The 27,911-nt window shown below is 34.9% G+C and overlaps 1 protein-coding gene across 1 annotated transcript; it reads left to right on the top strand.

The window, feature by feature from the left end:
• Window positions 1-332: 332 nt before the first annotated feature.
• On the top strand, window positions 333-27,911 carry LOC138330017 (arylsulfatase I-like). Its single transcript, XM_069277362.1, has 14 exons — window positions 333-1,196; window positions 12,258-12,369; window positions 14,872-14,923; window positions 15,389-15,492; window positions 18,243-18,349; window positions 18,911-18,975; window positions 19,355-19,459; window positions 20,014-20,077; window positions 20,545-20,642; window positions 21,039-21,178; window positions 21,671-21,732; window positions 22,837-22,951; window positions 23,279-23,592; window positions 24,041-27,911. The coding sequence occupies exons 1-14, from the start codon at window positions 1,064-1,066 to the stop codon at window positions 24,211-24,213; spliced, it is 1,644 nt and encodes a 547-aa protein (XP_069133463.1). The 5' UTR covers window positions 333-1,063; the 3' UTR covers window positions 24,214-27,911.

The following is a 27,911-nucleotide window of genomic DNA, read 5'->3' on the forward strand; positions in this document are numbered from 1 at the left end:
ATTTCACGTGCATTTGTTTCGCGTGAAATTCACTTTTTTGCCCTAATTCACGTGAAATTCACCTGAATAAATAAGTCTCTCTTCATTATGGGGATAAGCATGACGTGTCTCCTTATTTATCACACAAAGCAACACATAAAAAAAGTAATGCTAAATTTTGTTGCTTGCGAAATTTTAAATTCAATAAATGAAAAATATTTTATATTCTAAACTTTAGATGATAAATTGGTTGATCCCCCTCTTGTATTTGTTTATACCCGAGTGTGACGTAAGTGTTTGAGTATGTATCCGCTGATAAGCTGTTCCCTAGCGCTGTGTGGCACGTGTGTTGTGGTAGTGTGTCAAATATTACAGTGTGTCTGTACGAGTGTGAGCCCTATTCAGGACTAAGAACACGCGTGTGTATGTGTGTAGATGATACGAACACATTACTGTAAAGTTTTTGACCAGGGGTCACAGAGTGAGGATCTGCCTACCCGATAAAAAGCAACACGCTGTCAGAGACTGTGTTATTACGAAAGGTGACATGTTACTGGGCGCACACAGCTTATCCCAGTTTACTATTTACATATACAGGACACTCGCTTATTTATTTACGTTTATAAATAGTGACTCATCATAATATCTACTGTCGCTGTGATATATGATGTGACATGCATTAATCTGCACATGTTTACACGTGACTTGAGTGACCTGTCAGCAGTAAGGACAGTCATAGTAATGAGGACATTGGCATGCTTCGATCGGATATGTTAACATCGACCCAGGAATTATTGTGGGAAACTATTTCAACTTTAGCTTGCTGCAATTTAAAAAAGACGTTGATATCGATTATTTCTCCACAGCTTTTAAGAATTTAAAGCTTTAAACGACATTTTAAATAGCATGCAATGCAATCCATTACATTGTGCTGAAGCTGCAAATCGTGGTTTGCGTCTAAAATATAAAAGGACAGAGAGAGATCAAGATTTGTTAAATAACGTTGAAAACTGCGTTCTTTGTGGAAATCTTGCAATTGTGTTTGGTCATTTCTGCTCGTAAGCAAAATTTTACGGAATAGAAAATGGCAAGGATTATCGGGAGTCAGTTCTATTATCAAGTGTTTATTACTGTATATGTGACGTTGTCCATCTGGAGTTTGTCTGCAGCGAAAACGTCAAAACCACATATAATCTTCATTTTAGCAGACGATCTAGGTAAGTGTTTTTCCGCTTTATTTAATTGATACAATTTGTAACCTAAATAATCGATTTTAGAGCATTACCTTGAAAATAAAATAGTGTGTAACTTAGGTGTATTCTAGATGCAGTATACAGAAAAGGTACGAAGCATCTAGCCCATAAACATTCATGATAAACATCAAAGCAAATTTCTTTAATATAGGATGATGCACTCTCGCTCATCTTTTAAATAATGAAGCAAATGATTTAGGCTGATGTTAAAACAGTTTTAATTTATAAAATCAGATTAAATGTTTTTTACGTAAATTATGAGCACAATATTTGTCAAAGTAGATTTCTTTAACTGATGAATCAGCGAAAGACATCGTCTAGCAATGGTAAGCGATGCTTCTTTAACTTATATATTTTATGAAATGAAACATTAGTAAATGTAGGAATACTTGAAATCGGACCTTTTGCCCATCGCCCTTGATTTTATCCTTAAACAAACACAATTAAAAAATATATCTAAAACTTTTGAATGAACGATGGAGTGTGATATTACCCGTCGTATTTTGAGTAGTCTTAAACGAAAAGACATGTCTTTCGTGTGGTTTCTGGTTACACATGACAGGAAATGAGGTTTCGCCCTCCATACTGGCCGATTGTTCTGTTTTTTTCTACATGGGAAGTGATATTACGATATAACAGAGGAAGTATTATCAAATATATAGGTCTTACTGGTACCATGTAGTGTACACAAACGTGTGTGGCTACAAGTATATGTTGCAGGATCTTAATCTGGGGTGTTATGTTTGAAAATAAATCTATCTAAAATCATGATGAAGATAATTTGATTTAATTATCCAAAAAATAATCACAAAATAAAATAAATCCGATATTTTCAAAATCTAAAAGCTCTATAGGAAATTAGGTCTCATGCCGAATGATATAATTATTTTGATTGAAAAAAAACAACAGAATTTTACACATGAAGCTATATCTTGTTTAATATCAGAATAAATTTTTCGATGAATTGACTTAAAGTAGAAGTATTTGTCTTAAAGCGCTATAGGTCTTCACAATATATTCGATAAAACATCTACATTCCGATTTGAAACCAGAATCTGAAGAAGTCACCGTGTAATCATGTACCGAAATAGGAAATTTTTTTTAACCCACACTTATTATGGATCTAAATTATATAAACATAATTTTTCTTGTCCTTTAAGTAACGGTTCCCATTTAAAATCTGTTGACGTCTTTGTGCTGATGTGTTGATGTGTGTTTGGATGTTACGGCATAGTAATTTATATATTGGACGATACCCTTCACTCAAAAAAGAATCTAGCTATAAACTAGACAGGGATCGCTGAACAAAGACCATGATACAATGTGTTTTTTGCAGCCCATACCACCCTACCGCACATTAAACCACACTAGATCCTATCGCGCCCAGACGTCCGTGAAAGTTTGAGAAGTAAAGGGAAGTAAGATCTCATCATGTGGTTCATTTAACTGCCAGAAAAACAGCATGTCAGTTTCACCAGATATTTTAACCAGTGACACTAGTGTGTGTGGTTTTCATGAATGAACATTGACACTGCGCGAAGGGCAAATATATTTGGATTTTGACTTTTTTCCCTAGTGTTTCCCTTTACACCACCTCACTATTTGCATTCAGTGTGGCCTTCGCCCCTGTGAGGAATGCCCTGATTCTGTATCTATAGTTTATAAAAGTGATAGTTTCTGCTCCTGCTAAAATTAACGTTCATCATTAAGGGATTGGGGCGGTTGACTAGCTCGTTGTCAATATCATGTTACGGAGTCGGCTGTAATGTTTATTGTTGTTTCAATCAGTTCAGTTTGTTATTACATTAAACCATTTTTTTATCATTGAACATTATATAACCACGTTTGTACTTTTATTAAGAGACACATCACGAATATACCAGAGTCTCATAGAACGCACATGCAATGAATTGCTGTTCAAGCGTTATCAATTAACGAACATCTGGTACTACTATTGTAAACTGTACATAAATGTTCTATAATTGCTGATTCATTTGAAAATTAAAAAACTCCAACTCAAATGACAAAAGTTAAGGTTCTTAGTATGAAGGGGCCATCATATACGTGTACGTGTAATATTGCGGTCTATTCTGTAACATCATACCTTCTGGTCATACATTGTAATATGGGTGAATGTCTTGTCTAAAGTGCTATCTTACTGAAATGTACTGCAGGAGACTCCTTACATGACAATAAGTTATCCCCTCACAGTATATATCCGACCAGTAACGGAGAGTCATAATCACATTGATATCGTTTTTTTGTACACACTTTTTTGAAGACGTGAACTTAGTGCAAAATAATGAACAAGAAATATATTTTTAAGAATGAAATAAAACCACCACGTTCGGATTTCTTTTATGATTATGCAATGGGGCAGCAAGTACAATTAACACCCTACCCGCAGTCCACGATCACCATTGATTTGCCAATACCAATTAAGATTACCATCGACACAGCGGTCCCAAACTGCGCAACTAATTTGGTATCTAAGCCTTGCCTGCACGAAACTAGCAACTTCAATATCATCAATGCAGCAAAAGCAGAAGAGTTTTTCTCCTTAAACAACCGCTCTTATTAAAGTTATCGAAGAACACATTAAGTAACCTATACTGGTGTTAGTACACTTCGGTCAACGGATAATAGACCCCGACAACACAGAAACTCGCTTATTTTCTTAATCATCATTCCCTAGAAGGCTATTTACAGACTCCGCGTATACTTTGCATTTAAGCAAATGGACATACTCTCTCTACGCCACATTTAGGCTATACCTGCTTATAGCGTAAGTACGTTACATACAGATTATATAGTGTAGATATATTTAAAAATCCAAAGTTTTTTTCGGCTTTAAAACAATCCTGAAAAGTATTGTGCTTGATAATGTCAATGATTTAGTTGACAATAACAATAAAAATAAGAAGAAAGAAAAAAACATAATGTAAAGAACAAATTTTTATTTCGAAATTTAAAAAGAATCGAGGGAGTTTCATGCATCAATACCAGAATCTAAAGAAGCCACCATTTGATTATTTTTATTTATAAAATTATGATCATTTTTACATTCAGTTTAATAAGAAATTTCGTCATTCTGGCTTGTCTTTCATGGCATAGTAGTCACATTATTGACAAGATTGTGTTAATACACATTACAGTAAGTAGAGATTTATTTAGAGATAAATGTGTATAAACACCTGTGTACTTACCTGATAACATTACTTATCTGAGGTCAGGTGTCAATGATCAGGGTATTCTAATGATAGGACGATCCTGTTGATCGTGTTAACATTCTTATACTTGATAACCTGGTTTATTGACCTTGGTATGGTAAAACGACGTCAATTGGGGCATGTGAAATTCAATGTCGCACCTGCTACGTAACAAAGTTTAACGACTTTATCTGTAAATATTTACATTTTATAAGAATATAACCGAAACGTCTTGCAAGCGCTCTTGCCTATTTGTGTAATATTCATATTTATATAATTTTTCACTCCATTTATATTCAAAACGTTGTTTTTTTTCTATTTACACTATATATTCATAAAAACAACAAAACTGCATGATATCATGTAGCTATAATTCTTTCCGTTCTGACATGAATTCATGTTTTGAAACATTTCGAGTTGAATAACAGTCATACATTCAAACATCAAGGAGATATAAACAAGTGAAAATCTAATGTTACAGTGGATTCAGTCTATTATGTTTTCATTTTCGCATCAACATCATTTAAATGTTTCCGACAAAACATTTGCAACAATTGGATTACTTCGAGATATCTTCAGGTTTTTGACAAAAATGACAAAAAAAACATTCAAGTATTCGAACCAATCAATGATGTAAATGCAAAGAATGATTGACTGTTTGAAGAAGTTATGAAATGTTGATACTCAATTTTGACATTATAATTTAGATTCTGTATGTATCTTTATCTGCGAAAGATTTCACCAGTGAAATCGATGGGCTGTTCAACAAATACATATAACAATTGATGGTGGAAGTAAATATCTGTCATGATAGCCTTTTGAAGCACATCAGAAGGGGGGATGGAAATGAAGTAAACAGGTAATTTGACAATGAAAATAGCGATAAATTATTTCAAAGATATATGTGTCAGTGCTTGACCCAGATTTATAAAGTGGCCTATTTGGACAATGCTTAATGTGTTTTGCTTCGCATGGCATCATACAGTTTACGTGATTTAACAAAGCCCCTTTACATATGAAAGTAAACAAAGTAACTAAATCCGAAAGAATGTCAATATGATCGGACATAATGCAAATAGATTTTTATTATAAAGGAATGTCTTTTAAATCTCACAACATAATGTGCGGTAAATATCCCCTATATAACAAAAACATCAAAGAGAGGTTCGTATGAAATATATAGCCAGCGATTGCCACAGCGGAAAGATGATAACGATGATATCTTGAAGAGTAACTCCTCTCCAACATCATGTAGCGTAAGACCATTAGCGGAAGAGGTCACAACGCCCTTGTCCTAATTCACGCTGCTCAAAAAAGTATCGTACGATATAGTTATTATCATAATGGTTCTGGTGATGTTCTTATGGGAGATAACCTAAACCAAAACATATGCTAATATTGTCCCGTCATTGACCGACTTTTAAAGTGCAATGGTAGTTATTGCACTTCTCACATATCCTTCTTTGAACATTAAAAATGATGCTCATTAACCCTCTCCTTTTCTTATCTATGTTTATACAAGCTAGGTTCTCTTTTGGCATCGAATTCTGTTTTAGAAATATGGAAACAAAAATCAACTTGCTTATCCCTGTACTAAGATTAAATGGTATGAAATGACTTCGATTGTTCTTCCATTATAACTTATTATCATAGTTGGTGTGAAAGCGTCATAGCATCTATGAAATCTGGACTCCTCACTCATTTATGATGTTTCAGAGCCTACGGATTTCTTCTGACGCTCAGTATTCACTACGGTCACAATTTGAAGAGGTACCACACCTTAACTAAAGTGGACCCCTGTTGATATTTCCGTAATTTTCCTCTATTAGCTTATCCATTGGGGTTCAGTACTATGCGATAGAGCAAATCCGTCCCCCCAACAAAGAACTTTATCCAAAGAAAAACCATGGAAATAGAGCATGCGAACCCCAACCCCCCGTTTTGATATATACATCTTGTTTCTTTTTGTCGGTCACTAGAACACGCGATGCCGAGAACATATGTTTTGGGTATACAATCCTGCAACAATGAGGCCAAAGTGTGTACGCGTTAACTATTCCTGTCGTAAACACAGCTGTATTTCCCATATATCCTTCGTTTCTGGTACAAAACACATCATGTTGTTGCTATTATAAATGGCGTTGTGGGTCACAACAAGAAAATATGTCAAATCCGAAATCATTGTGACTGGGCCTGAATGGCATGTACAACACAACTAGCAACAAACACAGGGAGTAGATTCTATGTCCATGCAAGGCATAATTAATATTCTCCCTACGAGCGAATAGGAAATTGTACCAAATTTCGGAATTCCGCCGTAATTTCTGTAAACATTTGCTTGTTTCTTTTCAATTTATGCATATTCAAATGATATTTGATTTCAAAAAAAAATTATTTATGCTATGGAAAACAATATTATACTATTATTTGTCCTCTTTGTAATCATGCATTAAGAGAAGGAGAATAGAACTGTTATGAAGATTTATTTGAATGAATATCTGATATCAAATGAACTGAATTTGAGTTTCCAGCTGAAGGTATCCGTCAGTACGAACAACTGGTGAACAAAAAACATTGATACGTCGTTGTCACTTGAAACAATCAACACTTTATTTAAGTCTATAATAGTGGTAGTTTCTGCTCCTGCTTAGCGCTCAGCAAACAGGAAGTTGGACGAATGGTTCGCCCGTTGTCAGTATAATGTGACCGGGTGGGGTGTGTTGCTTGGTGTCTTCGGCAGCATGCTTCAGTGATATAGAACTATAAAAAGGGCAACAGTTCTACTGTACAAGACGACACAACACGAATATACCGCAGTCTTCCAAAACACGCACCTCGCACTTCACACACGCTACACACTGCATACATTGGAGGCCGTCTTTACATGACTCTGGCTGTTAATTGGACGTTTAAATAATCAAACAAACAAACACTTTATTTATGTCTCTCACAAAATACTTACGGCTGTCTTTAATAGCCTTGTGTTTTAAAATCATAGACGTAGACTTCCATCAGAATTACCTCTCCTTTTGATAATGGTGATATCTCACTGCAGAATCTGCAAAAGATACCGAACAGTACACTTCACCCGGTCATATTATACTGTTAACGGGCAAACCAGTCATCCCACTCTTTAGGCTACATCTTTTATAAAATGTGGTGTGTCTAAGCCAGGGAACAGAATCTAGTGAACCATATAAACAACAAATTAAGTCATAGCCATCAAGTAAAAAGGGGTCATAGGAAATGTTTGAATAATGAAGTCTGTAAATAAGAGTAAAAAATAAGATATCAATTTTAGTCGCCTTTTACTATCATGCAAAGGGGGCAGCGAGTACAATAAAAAATAGTAGTTAGACCTGTTACACTTCTATGATTGTATACACTTAACCAATCTGATTAAAATACAGATCTTTACGTTTCATAAAGATGTTTGGCTCAATGTAATAATTTGGACTTGCAATCATAGGATATTTGGTTACGATATCCGCGAGGTTAGAGTAATGCCATCTAACGCACTAGCCTAGGAAAGTGAATGTTTGGATTTTAATAGTTTTGTTATCGTGTCATTATACTATCACTCAAGTATATGTTATGTATCCACGACACGATATCAAGGTCAGTGTATGTTATATGGGTAATACATAGGTAGTAAGCCCGATAGTAATTTACTAAATACTTGAACGTAACATTGTGGGTACTGCTTTTGTCCTCCGAACGCAGGTGTTGTGGGTATCTTAATATGGCATTTTTTTTGTCAGGCAATGTCGTTTCGATTCGAGTAAATATTTTAGACTTGTCAGGTCAATCTGAATAACCAGAAGCTATGTACACGACAAGATTAGCGTCTGTAACCTCTACCTGTATAGGAGGACATAAATGCTCAAAAAATGAATAGAGAATATCTATGAACTCCAATACAACCTTTAAAGATGCTCCATCGGCGACAAATAGTATCTTTTCACTATCAAAAAAAGGAGAAGACGATTTTGTATTTTTCTTCAGTTACAAAAGTTACTTACTTAACACCATTACCAACATTGAAAAGTATGAGCTTCTAATTTTACTTCAAGTTAAAAATATGAAAAATAATTAATTGTACCCCGAAAAAATTCCGTGGCACTATATCCTATATGGAATAAAGTACTGATTGCGCATGCACCAAAGACAAAAGAGATTATTTTATATTATTTTTTGTGTTAATTAGACATATATATACACGATAATACACCAATTATTGTTCAAAAATTGAATATCATTTATGCTATATCGGCGGTGGAGCATCTTTAAATATGATTGTACTCCTTTTTTTCTTATTCGGTATTTCTTCATAGGTCGTATTGTTTTCTACTTGTATCTTACTTAATATTCTAAAATTTGACTTGGTCACGTAGTGACCTACTTATAGATATGATGTAGCTGTTTGGCCTATAACTCCTCCATAGACCGCTTCATCTTCCGGAACATATCGTTCTATATTCTCGTTGTACGATTTCCGAGTTTCCATACAAATCTGTCTAGTAATATTGAAACTGACATGTATTTTTCATTACTTTGCTGTTTTACTTATGTAACCATAATTACATTGGTCACATTGTTTATGATGTTTAAATGCCAGTAAATAAAAACAAAGTCGGTCAGTAACGTACACTTAATGTCGGTTATAAAAGTTGTTTGTTTATGTATCATGTCGGACGCCCCCACAGACTCGGGAATTACTTACATTCCGCGAACATAGAGATGTTTCATATTTCTTTGTAATGATAAATATCTGTACCACGTAAAGCTACATCAACCGACGTTAGTTCTAAGTGCACATAGGTCAGATATCATTTGTTTGTTCTGTTCTAATAAATAGAACGGAGAATGAGGTATCTTCCATATTTATACAATGCTCCTAATGACAATCATCAGCGTATTGGCATATTGTAAAATTATGTAAGTGAACATTGTGTGCATATCGTTTAGTATCATGTATTTTGTTGTCGTTTAACAACAGACAACAATCCTTATTCAATCATTAGTGTCAATGGTAATATAATATTGACATTAATAAATATTTTGAATGCACTTATTTGCACAATCAATTTTGATGTTTTGGGTGGTTTTTTTTCTCTTTCTGTAACGTGCGTTCTGGTTTTTTTTCTTAAGGGCATGCAATATCCATATATTCATTTCTCTTTACGACGTTAATTTCCTCTTTGTTATGTAATGGCCTCGGAGCCGATTTTCGTTTGTGTTTCTCGTTTTTATTATTATTATTGTGTAACGCGGACCTATTAATGATCAAGGCCATTAAAAGTCCGTCTCCCTATATATTTCGTCCTTTTACAAAGTGATTGATGTATGTTTAAGTTCATCGCGTTAAAACAGTGTAATCCATGCCTATGTTTAGGGAACTATTACCTGGTTTACACAGTGTTACCTAAATGACAACATTACCTGGTATCTGATACGACGTAACGAAAACCAAGGCTTCAGCTTTAGCTTAGTTTACGACTTGTCTCATTTCATAAAGAATGTGATGGATAAATTTTCACACATTTTAGCAAGTGACATTGATTATTTTTAATTACGATGTGGACTTTGCCCTTCTTTTCATATATTTTGGACTTTGGACTCCGTTTGCGATAACAACACTTTACCTCCCCATGTTCCCTGCTACCTCCTTGGTGTTTTACTGGCGTTATTTCCAACAGGGAATGAGTTTTTTCTGTGTGGTTATTACAGCGTGCATATTTCACATATCGCTGACGTCTGACAAACTGAAAGACATATCATATCTTCCCATGGTTATAAATTTAGGATGAAGTTATGGAATTCCCTATTTAAGTTAGGAGCTAGTAAAATGGGAACCTGGTAGATTGTTGTACTGGTATATTGAAGTAACGGTACCAAGGGTGGTAGGTTGGTTGGTTATTGGACTGAGACTCTTATAAAAGGACGATCGCTCTCGTATGCAATATGCTGCGTGTATGAATGTTTTGGAAGACTGCGGTATATTATTGTTGTGTTTGCGGTAAAGGAAACTTTGTCAATTTTGTAATGTTTCACATTGAAGCATGCCAGAGCCACAAAAAGGACACCACATCCCGACCGTCACATTTTACCGACAACAGACAAACCAGTCGTCACAATGACATGTCAAGAACCTTTTTTGCAAACCTTAACTAGATATTTTAATATGGACTCCGTGTAGGATATTAGTCATGGATATATTAGGAAAGAAAATACTCAAAATTATGACTCCAAAATGTTGTTGGTTTTTTTCTGGGGTTATCTTTTGAAATTTATATTCTAGCTGATGTAAACATTGTGAAGGTCGAAGCCATAAACGAATTCTGATATCCAGCAGGTGTAAAAGATCTGCGAAAGCATGATACAATCCTTCACTACCGAATCTATCTCGGTCAATATATAAACACACAGACACATTTATAACCTGTGTAACGGGGGAAATGCTTTGAGGTTTGTAAATTACCTTTTTATGTGACACTGAATGCATTCAAACTGCCCCGGATAAAACATTGAGAAAATCCGCGAATAGTCTCAAGGGCAATTTTAAAAGCTCGGGCTTTTGATATTTTTCTTTTACAACTCAAAGAAATCTGTGACAGCGGACAGACAGGTAACAAGCTATATTGCAGCCTTTGGGGCCACAATGACCCTATCATTGGGTCACGACACTCCGCACTTTTGGCGCACCATCAAAAGTCATTGTAAAACGGTATGCGCTTATCGCTTCTGTCACATTTTCTAAAGAACAGTTTTTTTTTTATTTCTTCATCTATTTTTAAATATTCGTATAAGGGTCATTCAAACGTAAGTAAGACAAAATATCGGACAACAGACAAACACATATCCATCTCAACTGTTATTCATGGCACTTATATGATTTGTCCTATTAACAGTCTAGGGATCTCACTCGGAACAGCATTTCTTATGTTTCAAAGCACAATACTGTGTAGCCAGTTGTAGTTGCAGGTCAAAATTTCGGCTAAAATGGTACGTATAATGTACCTATATTCATAAAATGGTACGTATAATGTACCTATATTCATAAAATGGTACGTATAATGTACCTATATTCATAAAATGGTACGTATAATGTACCTATATTCATAAAATGGTACGTATAATGTACCTATATTCTATAAAATGGTACGTATAATGTACCTATATTCATAAAATGGTACGTATAATGTACCTATATTCATAAAATGGTACATTTAATTTACCTATATTCATAAAATGGTACGTATAATGTACCTATATTCATAAAATGGTACATTTAATGTATATATATTTATCATTTCACGAATAACCACAGTGTTCTATGAAAATGTATTTCCCTATTGTACTGTAGTTATATTTGTGGTAATTGTACTTATTGAGTGACTATGTGTAGTTCTGTTTTAAGTTTTCCTAGCTTGATTCTATTGAAGAACATATGACCAAAAATGAGATGGTGTCAAAGGAGATTTAAGGAAGAATAAATAAAGTCTGGGGAAAAAACACCAATATCACCCCAAATTCAGTCGCATTTTAATATCATAATTTGAATTCAGCAGGTGCAAAATATAATTATATCGCCCTTCCATCAGAGCCGATAAATCTTGCTCATACACTAAAGCGTAATATACTCTAGCCATAGCTTTTTTAACTCTCTTGCAAAGATCAACTTAATCAACCATCCATTATTTTACTGCTCGCTAGAACATTTCTCTTTTTTAAAATATTGGTTTATTTTATTTTGTCATTTTAACACGAACTAAAGAAATTTTATAAGAATTTCGTATACGATTACCTGTTGTAGGTTGGAATGACGTGGGCTGGCACAACCGATATATGCGGACTCCAACCCTAAACCGTCTGGCCAAACAAGGAGTCATCCTCAACTCATCCTACGTCCATCCTACATGTACACCGTGAGTGATAAAAACATTTTGTTACATAATCTATTCGACTGTAGAATACAATATAGTATAGCTGGATATTTTAGAGGGTAAAAATTTTCGGGGTTGGAACAAAAAAGCAAGAAGTTTAAATTTTAGATTGAAATTTTTGAATTCTGCATATGATTTATTCATATATAAATGTTTCGGGGATAAAAATTTCGCGATCATAGCGATTTCCCTCGAAATCGCAAAAAAAAAGAAAGAAAACTATACGGTAACCCCTTTCTGATAACGACACCCTACTGTTCGCAGTTAGTACTGGTTACTTTTTGTTATCCAATGATATATTTACATATAACTTATTTAAGTTAAGATCAAATGAATTTTTCATCAAATTTATCTTTTGCTCATATATATCACTTTTCCAATAAGTTTTTCTATAACCATATCGAATTCTTTACATTAAAAGCATTAACATTTTGTCCTGTATTATGTTCAGAAAGCTATTTTCTGCTTGAGAGAAAATAGATAATTTTGATATTTTATTTAAGATCAAGGCGATTACCATCAGTCCTGCATACCATAGATACAGTTTATACAGTTTGATTTCTCTCAAAGCTCTGTTCAAAAAAGTATAATAAGAATTAACTACGTTATATGGAAAAAAAACTTTCATAGACTGTGCTTTTGTTCAATTTTGCATAATAACTTTCTCTATAAAACATTTTAATCTTTTTAAGAATAACCACGTCCTAGATATTTGGTTCTAGTTAACGCTAAGCAGATATGGACTGGGATAACCGCTATTCCGTATTTGCATATTACAGAGTTATCTGTCCTTGCGAGTAGATATTGATTGTGACGTCATGTGTTTGCGAGCGTAACGTCATACTTTTCGGAGAAAACGGCGTGAATTGAGCCAACAAAATAATGACGTAACAACCGCAAGGGAGCTAACTCTGTAATATGCAAAGACGGAATACTCAGTGACCAGATGGCATATGATGTTTGGTTTATTAACAAAACAAAAGAAACATGTGCATTACGCAGTCTCCTAAAACACGCTATCAAAAACCATCAGCAATAAATTGCAAGCCGTACAGCTCTTCCTTAAAAGACCTTTTTCTGAGTTTTAATCAACCAACTTATTGTCTTTAATGCGTAAGGACATTCCTGCTGATAATGCTAGAACATGTTCTCCTACCTATGGACTCATTGGTAAATTCATAAGGCAATCATACCCGAAAACCTAAAAAAAACCACATTGCATGTTTAGGGATTTTCCATTCAAGACTATTTTGTCTGTTAAGGTGAAATCGGATCAGTATGAAAACATCTATAGTATTTAACAGATAGGTGGTTGGCATTAACCTTAAATGACCTTGCTGTTTATCTCGGTCAGGTGAATAATGGTCAGCATTGGTCAGTAGTGGTCAGTAGTGATACCCGTGAGGATTGACCCTCACAGTGACAAGGGTCAGCGTCCTTTGTCTGGTCATTGTTTCGGTGAAAATAGTTCAAATGTACTTATACATTTAAAGTGATCAGAATTTTTGCTCTCTTTCAAGTATACGTGAACTAGAAATATTTTGTACCTCTGTAATACTACTGATATGCATCAGATGCCTAATTACTATCCACTGTTATGTGGAATTTATCAATCATCAATTTGTCATTGTCCGACCTGTCTGTGGGTATTCTATACATTGTATAATGTGGCTTCTAGTATCTTTTCTACTCTGAACATACTAGACAACTTTTATTTGAGAGTGAGTGCCTAATACGAATATCATTAAACGAAATGCTATATATCTTATAAAATAACACATTTTATACCATGCGCTTCTCTCGTACATGTAGATAGGAAGTTGATTGAAAATCAATATTTGAACATGTTTAACCAGCATTTTGCGTGTATATAACAAGAAACAATAAGATATAATTCCATATCGCCTTCATGAATGAAAGATAGTATGAGCGAAGAGAATATATGATTATGTATGCTTCTTTTTATGTGTGGACGGAATAGTGTGATTGTTCTTGAATGATTAATATAAGATGAAAGTATGAAGTGTGATAAATGACAGTATGATGAGATAAAAAAGACGATGTGATGATGAATGTTGATGATGAAGATGAAGATGTTGATGATAATAATTATGTTGGTGATGATAAAGATGATGGTCGTGATGATGTTATTGATGATGAAGATGATGTTATGATGATGATGAGATAGACTATGGTTGTGATGATGATGATGATGAAAATCACGGAACGATGTTGGTTGTGATGATGGTGACGATTGATGATATGATGATGATGATGATAATGGTGATATGAGTAAGATGTTTTGAGAATGAGCGTGATAAGGATATTGAATGTGAATAAGAATGCAAGTATCTATTTATTATGTGGTATATTGCACATGAAAATGAAATAAAAAATAAATTATAAAAAAAATACAATGCCATGACAATACAATGCGTCATATTGTTAGAGTATCTAATAAAATATTTGAATATCTACTTGCAGATCCCGAAGCAGTATTCTAACAGGAGTATATCCATTCAGATTCGGACTACAGGTAAGAACTACAACAATTGAGCAAAATTTGTGTTTATGTTTTGCGTTCACAGATGGTCGATTTAGGGCTATGTCCATCGAGTAAAAGATACGTGATTGTCCGACAAAAAAAACTACAGAATATATTACGGATAATGAATGTTGGAGGTCAGAGTGTAGTATTTTGCTAAATCTAGACTGAAATCGGGTATATTTTGTATGTGAAGACGTCAGTATTTTCGGTAATGACAGTGCAATTTGTATGCCAACTTATAGTGCTATATCACTGAATCATACTGCAGAAGACTTCAGTACTGCCAACTGGCCGATCAGTCGGTTTATACATCAATTATGTGCGATAACTCGCTGGATGATGACAGAGATTGGACATCAATTTTTATAATCACAACTTTTCAAACTTATCTAACATCAAGTTTGTCACAAGTGATATTTCCTTAATTAAGGTATTTAATGTTTGTACTGACAGAATGGCGTTATCAGACCTGCCGAAGCCAAACATCTGCCCCTCAACTACCCCACATTGCCGGAGAAACTACGGGATGCTGGATACGCAACCCACATGATTGGAAAGTAGGTCTTAAGAAATAAGAAAATGAACAATAATGAATCCATAATTTAGGCTCAACCAGGTTTTAATGATACACTTTAAACAACATACAGGTATTATTTTCTATCTAGGAAGGAAACCGATCCTAGACCCATATGCTCCTGATTACTACGCGTCCTCTTGAGAATCATCCACGACAACTGTCAGACACATGAGATGCTAATTTTCTTGTGAATACAAGGTGTTGATAAAAGATTTACCGGTACTATTACGTAATTAATTCCCACCACGTGTAAAGACTTGTTATAAACATATTTTTAAAAGCTACTAGTAATACCTTTTCAGCGTCTCGCGAGAGACAATATATGAAGCAATGTGGCATATTTACAATGTCTTAGGGTGATACTGCATTGACTATGGTCAGTTGCAATATAATGTAACTTCGGTTTTTTGTCTCATGAAAGCTAGTCAAGGATTTTAATTTCACTTCAAATTGATTGAATTACCATTGCAAGTGGTTTCACTATGAGCTATTGGTTTTTCTTATTTCGATTCATTTGCGATTAAGGAATTACTTTATTCAAAGCATGTCTTGCTTTCATTTGCACTGTAAAATGCACGTCCAGAAAGTTTTACTGAAACACGTTCTGAAGAATCAGGTTTCCATCCTAGACGTCACGCTTTAAACCCAATACCTTTTCTGCTAAGTCAAAGTCCCCCGAAGTCTGGTCAGCGTTTAGTATACATAGAGCCAGTACATGGATAGTTTTACATCAGGGGCCGTTGACCCTTGATAATTAGAAGTACTTGGGGGATTATGACGTTTATGGTACGTCACATCCGGGGTGTCGAGGAGTTTATCAGTCTGGTCGGTAGCGTTTGGCAGTAGGGCAGTTAAGGGCAGTGACCCCGCTCAGATGGACGTTCGATAGCCGCTTGTATGACCTTGTGTGGCCTTGACCTAATGAGGACGGCTCAGTAGATTTACGAGTTCATTACCGTATCTCTTACCCCTCGTTTAGGGTCAATCTCTCATTTATTTAAGGATTAACTTGAATATATTTTTTTATGTTATGGAGATATAACACAAAAATCTGAGTGTACTCTAAATAAACCGCGAAGCGGTTTATGATGAGAGTACACTCAGATTTTTATGTTATATCTCCATAACATAAAAAAATCTATTCAAATTAATCCTTATAATTCAAATTACTAAAGATGATCTCTTCAATACTCAAAATTCATTCTGGGACTCTTTTGTCTATGAAATCATTACGCCGTCATCTCAGCCAATCAGAAACAACGTCACAAACGGCGACGCCATTTTTTCCTTTATGGGCTGATAAAGTAAATTTTTAAACCAATGAAAATGCTCGTAACAAGCAAAATTGAATTATATAGCAACCACAGCATTTATACAATCATTACATTGACAGACTTTAAGTTATTTGTAACTTTTCTCAGCAACATTCTAATACTAGATTACCCCCCTAGTTTGAAACTGAGAATCAGGAATGTCGCAGTGACAAAAAATACTTAGCCCAATTTCAATAATGCCATTCAAATTGTTATAAACATATGATATTTTACCTTTTTTTATTTTATCTATTTTCTGTCTATTCTTTTATCGTTTACTATCTGCGTGTCACCATATTAATCAAACATCACATGAAACATATACAGAAGGTTTCCATCCTAGACGTCACGCTTTAAACCCAATACCTTTTCTGCTAAGTCAAAGTCCCCCGAAGTCTGGTCAGCGTTTTAGTATACATAGAGCCAGTACATGGATATTTTTACATCAGGGGCCGTTGACCCTTGATAATTAGAAGTACTTGGGGGATTATGACGTTTATGGTACGTCACATCCGGGGTGTCGAGGAGTTTATCAGTCTGGTCGGTAGCGTTTGGCAGTAGGGCAGTTAAGGGCAGTGACCCCGCTCAGATGGACGTTCGATAGCCGCTTGTATGACCTTGTGTGGCCTTGACCTAATGAGGACGGCTCAGTAGATTTACGAGTTCATTACCGTATCTCTTACCCCTCGTTTAGGGTCAATCTCTCATTTATATAGCAACCACAGCATTTATACAATCATTACATTGACAGACTTTAAGTTATTTGTAACTTTTCTCAGCAACATTCTAATACTAGATTACCCCCCTAGTTTGAAACTGAGAATCAGGAATGTCGCAGTGACAAAAAATACTTAGCCCAATTTCAATAATGCCATTCATGATATTTTTTTTTATTTTATCTATTTTCTGTCTATTCTTTTATCGTTTACTATCTGCGTGTCACCATATTAATGCATCAAATGAAACATATACAGAAATTCTAAACATTGGAGTTAAGTATTCGGCGGTCAATCTTACTCAAAGATATTCAAAATGTTTCTAACGTCATATCCGTAAAAATACTTTCTAAACGTTTCCAAACACATACTTAGCCTACTATGAGAAAATATTTGGTTAGACATTCTGATTGAATACAAAAACAAGTAAAATATTTAATTCGAAAGAATTATGCAATAATCAGACATGTTAACAATTGTACTGACATTTATTTTTGTGGAGTTGCATTAAATAATCTGCCACTTCACCCAATTAAACAAATGGTAATCATTCGTGTTAAGATTCGTAAAATTTCTTTATCAAAATCCTTTCCGAAAAGCTATGTTAGTTAAGTCTCTTAAAATTGCAATTTATTTACATTAGTTAAGTGCGTCATTGAACGAAAATGACGTTTTAAGATGTTGTTGTCTTGTGTTTTTAGATGGCATTTGGGATTCTGTAACCGGCAGTACACTCCAACACAACGAGGCTTCGACAGTTTTCTAGGATTTTATACGGGGGCTCAGGACTACTACAAACATACTAGGGGTAGGGACTCCAACTTCTTACTTACATTGTTCATAACTCCTTTGCAACATTCATCTTGTGTACAGAATCATCTCTAAACATTACCGTTGACCTTCATGTGGATCCTGAGACTTGATCTCTTTAAGAGGCTTACATTTTAGGGGCATACGAGTGGCTGTAAACAGCCCAAAGTAACACCGCCCATTTCACTGTTATTTTTTTTTTAACATTCATCTTTTAATTGATACAGTATCATATCGAAGCCAAACATTTACGTTTGGTTATTGCACAAGAAAATTAAATAAAATACATCACTGTATCGCTGGAAACAATGTAAAGTTTCTCCGAAATATACCAATGGTGTGTTGACCTTCTCAATTTATCAACCTGAAACAAACTATTGTTTATAAATTAACTTTTGTTCATATAATTCAGTATAGTATTTGTGAGTTTCTATCTAGATTTTGCGACGAAATAAAATGTATTAGTATAGATTTAAAAAAACAAACGGGAGTGGATAGCTATCGTTTGAAATATAACTCAACTTTTTCTTATTATGTTGTTTGTTTTTATTTTTTTCAGAGAATGGTTACGATTTCCGATTCAACGAGTCTGTTTACCATCCTCCAAAGAAACAGTATTCAACAGTAGGTAAACTGGTGTGAAATTGATAGAAACATAAGACTTTTATTTTTACCGCCTGTACTGATGACGTTAAGACATGCCAACACTGCGAAGCTGTGTAAATTCGTTACAGACATCTGTCCAGCTTGTACTCGCTTCTGAGATTTTTTTACATTTTCACAGACTGTGTACTTCACTTAGATTTTTTTGTCGTCTTAATAATTTTAATACACGTACTGTCATGTCTTCAAATACATGTACCTTAGTTTCATCTATGTTCCTTGTGAAATCCTGTTAATTTACAATTCTCCACACCAGGAAAGACACATTGGTGAAACTTAGTTTTGCTATCCAATAAATAAGGTAGAAACTTAAAATAATAAATTGAATATCTTTCCACAGAAAACATACGCCGACCGTGCTGTGGAGGTGATACGTGAAAATCGGAAGTCTGATAAACCTCTATTCATGTACCTGTCTTTCCAATCCGTCCATACCCCGCTACAGGTGAGCAATGTAACTCCTTTTTAACCTAAACATTCCACATGTACACATACCCCAACTCCAGGGTTCATGCGTTCCTTAAGAAACTTTCAAATTCGTTAATAGAAAAATTTGCTTTAAAAAATTTCTTCGTACGAGAAAATTACACACTTTAAGGAAAGATCCTTTAACTTGAGATAGTTTCCATTTAGCATTTAACTGAAATTATAGCTGGATACATGGGACCATGCACACCATTTTTACCGACTTTAGCCATCCTTGCCCGACTGTTCACTTTAATGTAATATGTAATATAGTTTTTTTTTCTTTTCGTGACATTTTTATAATTTTTTTATTTAATACGATGTCGACATATAGGCACTGTGCAATGACAATGTAAATATCAAGCATTGGTTGTCATATTTTTGACATGCATTGGTGTATAACATATATTGGGTGTTCTAGCATAGCCGAGTCTCTACAGTATATGTGATATTGATGATTATGTTTTTTGGTATTAAAGAGAGGTAACTCTAACATATATTGGTTGTATATATGTGTATGTTCTATTTATCTAGGTACCGAAGAAATTCCAGTCAATTTACAGAAATGTGAAAAATAGAGAACGGAAAATATATAACGGTATGATATATATTTACTTATCTAAATAAAATAGAAGTAATAAAATCATATTACAGAAGTGTTGGTTTTTTTTTTATTCGTGTGAATAAACGCAAGTGCAATGCCTTCATCGTCAACTGATTTAAAGTATCAGTTTAGCCATCGTATCATCCTTGCATTTATTGCAGCTTGAATGATCTAATTGTTCTAGAATTAGTTGTTGTGTAAAAAAGGAGAAAAACAAAAGATTTTATAATAATTCAATCAATGCTGTAAAGGACATCTCTATATAAAGGACGCGTTTCCATAAAGGACACTTGTTAACACTATTTGGTGAAGTTTAATATAAAATTGACTTGAGTATAAAGGATGCCTATCTATAAAGGAAAATGAAAAATCTGTTGTGTCTCTTTGGTGTCCATTTTTGACTGTATGTGTTAAATGATGGAATATATTACCTTGATACCATCATGTCCACTCTCCTACAGGAATGGTGACAGCTATGGATTCCGCCATAGGAACTGTTATCGCCGCTCTGAAAAAGTACAAGTACTTACAGAACTCGATCATTGTCTTCACCACAGATGTGAGTACTGACTCATTAATTATAACTTTCCGTATCAAATATGTTTTCTGATTGATAATTTCCCTTTTTAGTCATTCATTCAGGATTGACTTGATCCACAATTGACTCGCAAAACTAAATTACAATGGCTTATGGTGAGACAATATTATTATAAGCATTTATATCAAACATATTTAAGATTTATTGGTTGCTTTTTTGCACAGAATACTTACACCTTATTATAATTTCGCTGATTACATGTTGCTATCGTCGTTAAAATAGAGCAATAAATTCAACATTGCTACACTTATTCAATATTTGTATTGGGCTAATGTTTGAATTCTCCATTATAAACATAAAGTAATTTATAAATATCACCTGTATTGTCGTTGAATGAAGACATTTTGTTTGTTGTAGAATGGAGGGGCAGCCCACGTAGCAGGTAACAATCTTCCTCTGAGGGGCTCCAAAACGACACTGTGGGAGGGGGGCACCAGGGCTGTGTCTTTTGTCCTCGCCAAGAAGTACCAGAAACGCAAAAAGTACATTCATGACGGGTAGGTATCGCTTATTCGTTCATAGGATAGCTTTAAGTATTTACATCACATTACATGGTATAACCTAAAGATGTATTACCGGAGCTTTAAATGTCAATAGATATGAAGACTTCTGTCGTTCATAATTCATTTCAACGCATTTTATTGACAAGATGTTTCACCAAAAATATCGAATATAAGACAAAGCCTATATAAATTCCTTGCTTTGGTGGATAAAGTGATATTCGCAATATTTTGAAATTAATAATTATATAGTTATGTTTGATTACATAAACATACTCACATTATAGTTTGACTGTTCCGATAAAGCTTTTTATGTCCCTCCAAAGTGTGATGATCATTGTTAGATAGAGAGCTGAAATAAGTCTGTACTCAGGCAAAGTGCATTATGATATTTCAAATCCATGAGAATTGGTGTTCTGTATATAATGTGACATGTAAAAGGTTAGCGTCTTTATTATTAGCCATACAATCTGATTTCGTTCCTTGTAGACTATTCCATGCAGTCGACTGGTTTCCTACACTACTGGCTGCAGCTGGTGTAAAGACGAAAGGTGAGACTATTAGTTACACAGTTTGTTAGTGACCTAATACGGAAAAATATTGGGTCTAAAATAAAATTGTATCGGGCGAGGCGAAGCCGAGCCTGATACATGTTTATTTTAGACCCAATATTTTTTTCCGTATTAGGTCACTAACAAACTGTTCAACGAATTTATCCCGTCGAAGACCCTTTCAAAGAAGTAACTGCAAAATGCATTATGTACGGAAACCAAAACGACTCAAACTTAAACAATTTTCACCTCATTGAAGACTCGAATGCGTTGTCATGGTCCATTTCTGTTAAATAATCCTAAATAAGTGTTGCCGATTTCGGTTTGCTTTGAAAGTGGTCATCAGCACTATCATTCAAACACTTTGTCTCCATATCTTTTGATTGCCGTCGTTGCGAAGCGTTACTTGACCGCCATCTTGTGCTAATGTTAGGGGCAAAGAACGATAACTCTATCGTCCAAACCTGATACGATTTCTACTAACCTAATACGACTATATATTGGATATCACGTGACGTCATTTTAACCAATAGGAATACAAGATTCTTGTCTGAGGCGGGATAAGACTATATCTTGGATATCACGTGACGTAGTTTAACCAATAGGAATACACGATTCTTGTCTGAGGCGGAATAAGAGATGTTTGGTTGCTTTTATTTTGCCAAGTGCTTGTATGGTGGTTAGTCAAACATGGATAATGAAAAAAAATTAGTGACCATCAAATCATATTACGTTTTCACTCAAAATATCTTCATGTGTGTTATATTACTGTAGTTTTCATTCCCTTTCCGAACTACAGTGCGTTACCGACCCTATTTCTAATTTGATATCATGTCTTGGCCTTGATTTAATTCCGATATTTTTATGACGGGTGTTATCGAAAGTTTATTTTTGCATAAAAGAAAAAGAAATATCCCTGTACATACAAATTAATGTTTCATTCATAGTTAAAAAAAATCTCCTTGAACCAAAATTTGGAGATCATTGAGGCATGATTATTGATATACCAAGGACGCAGATTTCCTTGGATGTACATTGTATCTCGAACATTTCTACAGGGGTAAAACTATCTTCTGTTTTCAAACCCTTTTATTGACGTTACAGGGATGGCGATAGATGGTACGAACCAGTGGCCGATGTTAAAGGGGAAACCATCCCGCAGGAAAGAGTTCATCTACAATATAGACTCCAGTAGTGGCTCGACAGTGGCCGCCATGAGGTACGAGCTAGTGTGACATGATCAAAAAGAAATGTTCTAAGTCAAACTTCTTGAACAGTTATCAGCAACATTCATTATCACTGTCGAAACATATCCTAAGCGGTTACTTACTAATGTGAAGGGGAACAAAATGTTCGGTGCTGATAGCAAATTGTTAGTGACCGTTTCATTAAAAGAATACCTTATTGGGTAAACTGTTTTGAATCGCAATATCAACTCGAGTTTTCTCTACTTCAACTGCAATTGTACAATGAGTTGTTGAGTTATATGACTTATGAACTCGCACGAATAGGGCTTCATTTTCTCTATTTCAATTGCACATTTAAGGTACGGCGATTACAAGTTGATCCAAGGAAGCCCCGGGAAATACAACGACTGGTACCGGGTCCCAAAGGGTCCAACTAAGTGTACCAAGTTTAAAGAAATGCAGGACGAGGAGGAAGAGGACTTCTTTAAATATGGTAGTCTGAACCAGGCAGTGAAGAAGGTCAAATCCTACTTCTCATGGATGTTTGGAAGGGTTACTGGGTACAACTGGAAAAAAAACCGCTACAAGAAACTCCAGAAACATTGTCTGAGAGAGGAGAGGAAGCTGATGAGGAAGTATATATTCCCAAATTACCAACTGTTCGACATCAAAAGTAAGTAGTTGTTCCAGAGACAAATTATTATTGATGTTAACCAAGAATCTGAATACTTAGGTCGGGAAAGTCATTATTGTATGCCGCCGTAAATAACGTGTAAATAGTGGGGTAAGATCAAAGAAGGGACAAGGAATAGAAATTAAATTACACTTTGGAAATAGTTCCTATACCTTTTAAGGGTTTATTACCATGGAACAGACGTATGATGTAATTAAAAATTCCACAAGACGCTTGGTGATCTGTATATTGTTCGCTTTTAGCTCTATCCTAGTGAAATAGGTTCCGACTATAACACAAATAAAAAACGTAAAGCTTAACATTCTTGTATTTCTTTTATTATATTTACACATCATCATCAGTTAGTGTGAACCATCTGGATAGATGTTAAAATATTTGGTTATTTTTAAGTAAGCAAATAATATGGTGTCATTCACTGTCTTTACAGATGATCCAACGGAGAGAAACAACATTATCATTGAAAAGATTGACGTGTTCCAAAAGATGAAGCGTCGCCTGAACAATTATGTTTCGGAGGAGATTGAGCCTCAGAGTAGAAAGAAATATCCTCGGTCAAGTCCAAATATGTACGGCGGAGCTTGGTCATCTGGTTGGTGCTAGGACCAAATAGTCATTAAACAAGTATTGCTTAGTGACATCATCAGCTGGGTGGTGTCAAATTGGCGTAGCGAAATGTCAAATTGCTAAAGATTTGTGACACTTTTGACATTCAAAGGCGGTTTGTCAAATTTTTGATGAATTTGGTCATTAGTATTACTTAGTGATCTACCCTCGGTAATTAACACACGACTAGTTAGGAGAAAACACTATCACCTTCTGGTACCAAAGCTCTGGGCCTTAAAAACTGCTAAATATTGCCTAGAGATCCAAAGGAGTGTTATCAAATGGTTGGTGCATAAGAGGTGTTGCGGATTGACACAACTGGCCAGTGTATATGGAACGCTATTTGCAGTGTAATACTAACCGAAATGACCATAACCAATTACAACTGATTGTTGCGTACGATGGGTTTTCAATTGAATCGAAAACTTCAAGAGGCGCTGACGGGTTCGTTTTTATTGACACGATAGTTTAGTGTGTGTTCTCTTCTGATTCGTTACTGAGGGTCATTGACAACTGACCACTGCTGACTGACACGTGGTCTGCTGACTGCTACTACCCGGTATAAGAGGTTGACCATTAGCTAACGGGCTTTATCAGTTCAAATTAGCCCCATATGGATTACGTGTGTATTTGTCCCGATGGAGATGTTGCATTTGTCATCATTTGTCAGCATTCGTTCGTTCCGTTCTAGTAAGTTAATGGAATACAAATCTACAAAGACAGACTAATTATCTCAGATGGAAATGTGTAATATAAGAATCTCAATATTAATATTTGCCATGAAAATACATTTCAGGACGAAATAGCAATAACTGTGTGTCACTAAGTTTTGAATATCAGTTTGATCAAAAGGAGAACTTAATGCCTTTTAGTTTTATGTGTCAAAGCTGTAGCTATGATAATAGCCAAGTTTATTTTGTATTTGATGGCAAACCATGTAGTTAGTATTTATTACAATTTATTCTATTTAAGATTTCATCTATATATTTGCGCCAATATGTATGTTTTTATTTTTCTTCTATTTTTTGTGTAATTGTACGAATACGTTTATGATTTTTGTTTTCATTATGACCTGATGATAAGTGCTAATGTTGATTTTATATTTCAAATTCATATCAATGAAATTTGTTTTTTGTTTTATGCATGTAAGTTTTTATGCTGAGAAACACAATTGTTATGTCCAAATAGAATTCTAATCGCCAACCATCCTCGATGCTCTAGAGGTTACTATCATTGACGTTATACCCATCCCTAGACTATCTCATAGTAAAACTGGAGGCAATTCAGGAGAAAAAATCTGACCAATCACAGGCCTGCAAAGACTTCCTTTGAAGATTACAGAGAAAGCGACGCTCAACTTAAAACAGCGACGCTCAACTTAAAGCCATGCAGTCAACTACAGTGTACCGTTTTTCGATTCTTTTTGTATACAAAAAAAAAGACAAAACTCAGCTGAAATTACCTGAACATGTGTCTTATGTTGCTATCAGTTTTACTTTTCCTATGACATAGTCCTGGTGTGGATGTATCGAGGATGGTTGTCAACAAAATAAGTTAAATGTATTTTCGCGCAAAAATAAGTTGATTTATGGCAGTATTACAAGGTTTTTTCATGGCAAACTTTATGGGAACCGTTTCTTATCGCACCATTACTTTCATATATTTTCACCCGAAATTCACTTGAAGTGACTTTGCATGTGTAAATGATATGATGATAAGATTGCTTACCTGCTTATTGATGTGTTATTAGAGACCAGGGGCTCCAACAAAGTGAAGGTAGTGTGTTAAATTAGGGATCGTCTCGATTTCTACCTAAATAGCTTGCTTCTTCCTTTCATATCCATGGACACTTTTGGCCTGGAACTGATCAAGAGCGTTCATCCGCTATGAGGAAGGTTTATGTTCTATCCCGTCAAGGCAACCATACCCTAGAAAGGTGGTAGTGAGAGTGAGTTGGATAACTGGCTTGTCTCCAGTTGTTACGTATACCGTGAACGGATGGGTTGTGCTGTTCGGCGTCTTTGGTAGTAGGTTTTACTTACTGAGATAGAACTGTAGAATGGGCAACAGTTGCAATATTACTAGAAGGCGTAACCAATCTGATTAAAATACAGATCCTTATAACTACTCTGTTCCATGGAGGATCTGACAACATCCCATCAGAGTTCATGTTCGAATGACCTTTTTACCACGTGTTCTTCAGATTAAATACATTTTCTTCACATTGCTACATCAATCGATAACGCCATTTCGTCCCAGTATACATATACATTACGCTTTGTTGTGATTTTTGGGCGAGATGACTACGTACAGGAAAATATTTCGTACGGCTTTTTCAAACTATTTCGTCCCCAGTCAAGATTCTGGCAGTAGCAATTTTGACTGGCAATTTTGCAAAGGTCACCAGAACGTAACCCCTAATGGGATGTTGTCAGATCCTCTTATCAAATGTAGTGATCATAAGGACCTGTATTTTAACCAGATTGAGACGTAACACGAACATACCGCAGTCTACCAAAACATATGCACCATATATGGCACATAGAGGGTCTGTCCTCTCAGAAACCACACATAGATATATATTAGATATGCTCTTATTTTCACTTTTCTCATTGGTTAATACATGGTCATGTGAGGTTCGATATATAATATGTCAACTCGATGTTTCCATTTTGAGGAACATCGAGTTAATACACCTTCTTTATGACGTCATTACACAAACGTTAACTTGTTCAGGGTGACGGCTTGTACCCTCGTTCTGTCTGTAATTAATATATTAATCGGATAATTCTTTTGAAATTTGTCAAAGGAACTAGATATATACAGTAATATAGAAATTACGGACCTTTGATACGATCCATATGGTGTAATAACGCCTTGGTGGAAACTAAAATAATGACCTCGGGCTACGCTCATTATTTAATTCTACCAAGTCGTTATAATACCACATGGACCCCAACAAAGGTTATATAATTAATTATTTATAGATATTGTCTTCACTTCGGGACATAGGAACTTGTTACATGTTACAAATGTATCTAATACTACATGTTTTATATTGTGGCATTGCTTTCCAAAAATATTTTGGAGCAACTCGGAAAACGTGTTCCATAGGCATTGTAGTTTCTTGACACACCTGATACTATATGTCCAACGAACGTGTAAGCAGCCACAAGGCACGTGTTTGTAACCGGTGAACATTAATTACATTACCGGTGCTTGTTTCATTTTATGTTTTCTCAATATGGTAATATATTCTTAATGAATAGACAATACATCAAAATATAAAACAACTATGATTAGGATAAGGGAATAATTTCTAGCTTGATCAGGGTTTTTTTCCAAATGGATGAATTAATAACAATGATTGTATTTTCTTCTATTTATGAAAACGGATAAACGTTGGTAAAAAAAAAACCTGTCACATGAGCAGTTGTGTGGATATTTATCGTGTGATTAAGTGGTTCTCCATGGTTCTTTCAAGTGACGTTCTTGGAACTTCCTTGGCCAATTTGTTGCGTGATTTTACTAGTATCTTGTCACGTCAGTTTTCTAGAATATTGTTGCTTGCTAGAACAATTGAAGGAAACTGTGGCATTAAATGCTTCACTGTAATTATTTGAATCATGCGTGTAAGTTTTATTCAAATTTTATTTACGTGTGTGCATTGTTGTCAATAAATTATTTAACCATGA

The sequence above is a fragment of the Argopecten irradians genome, chromosome 8 (genome assembly GCF_041381155.1).
Source record: "Argopecten irradians isolate NY chromosome 8, Ai_NY, whole genome shotgun sequence".
Taxonomy (NCBI): domain Eukaryota; kingdom Metazoa; phylum Mollusca; class Bivalvia; order Pectinida; family Pectinidae; genus Argopecten; species Argopecten irradians.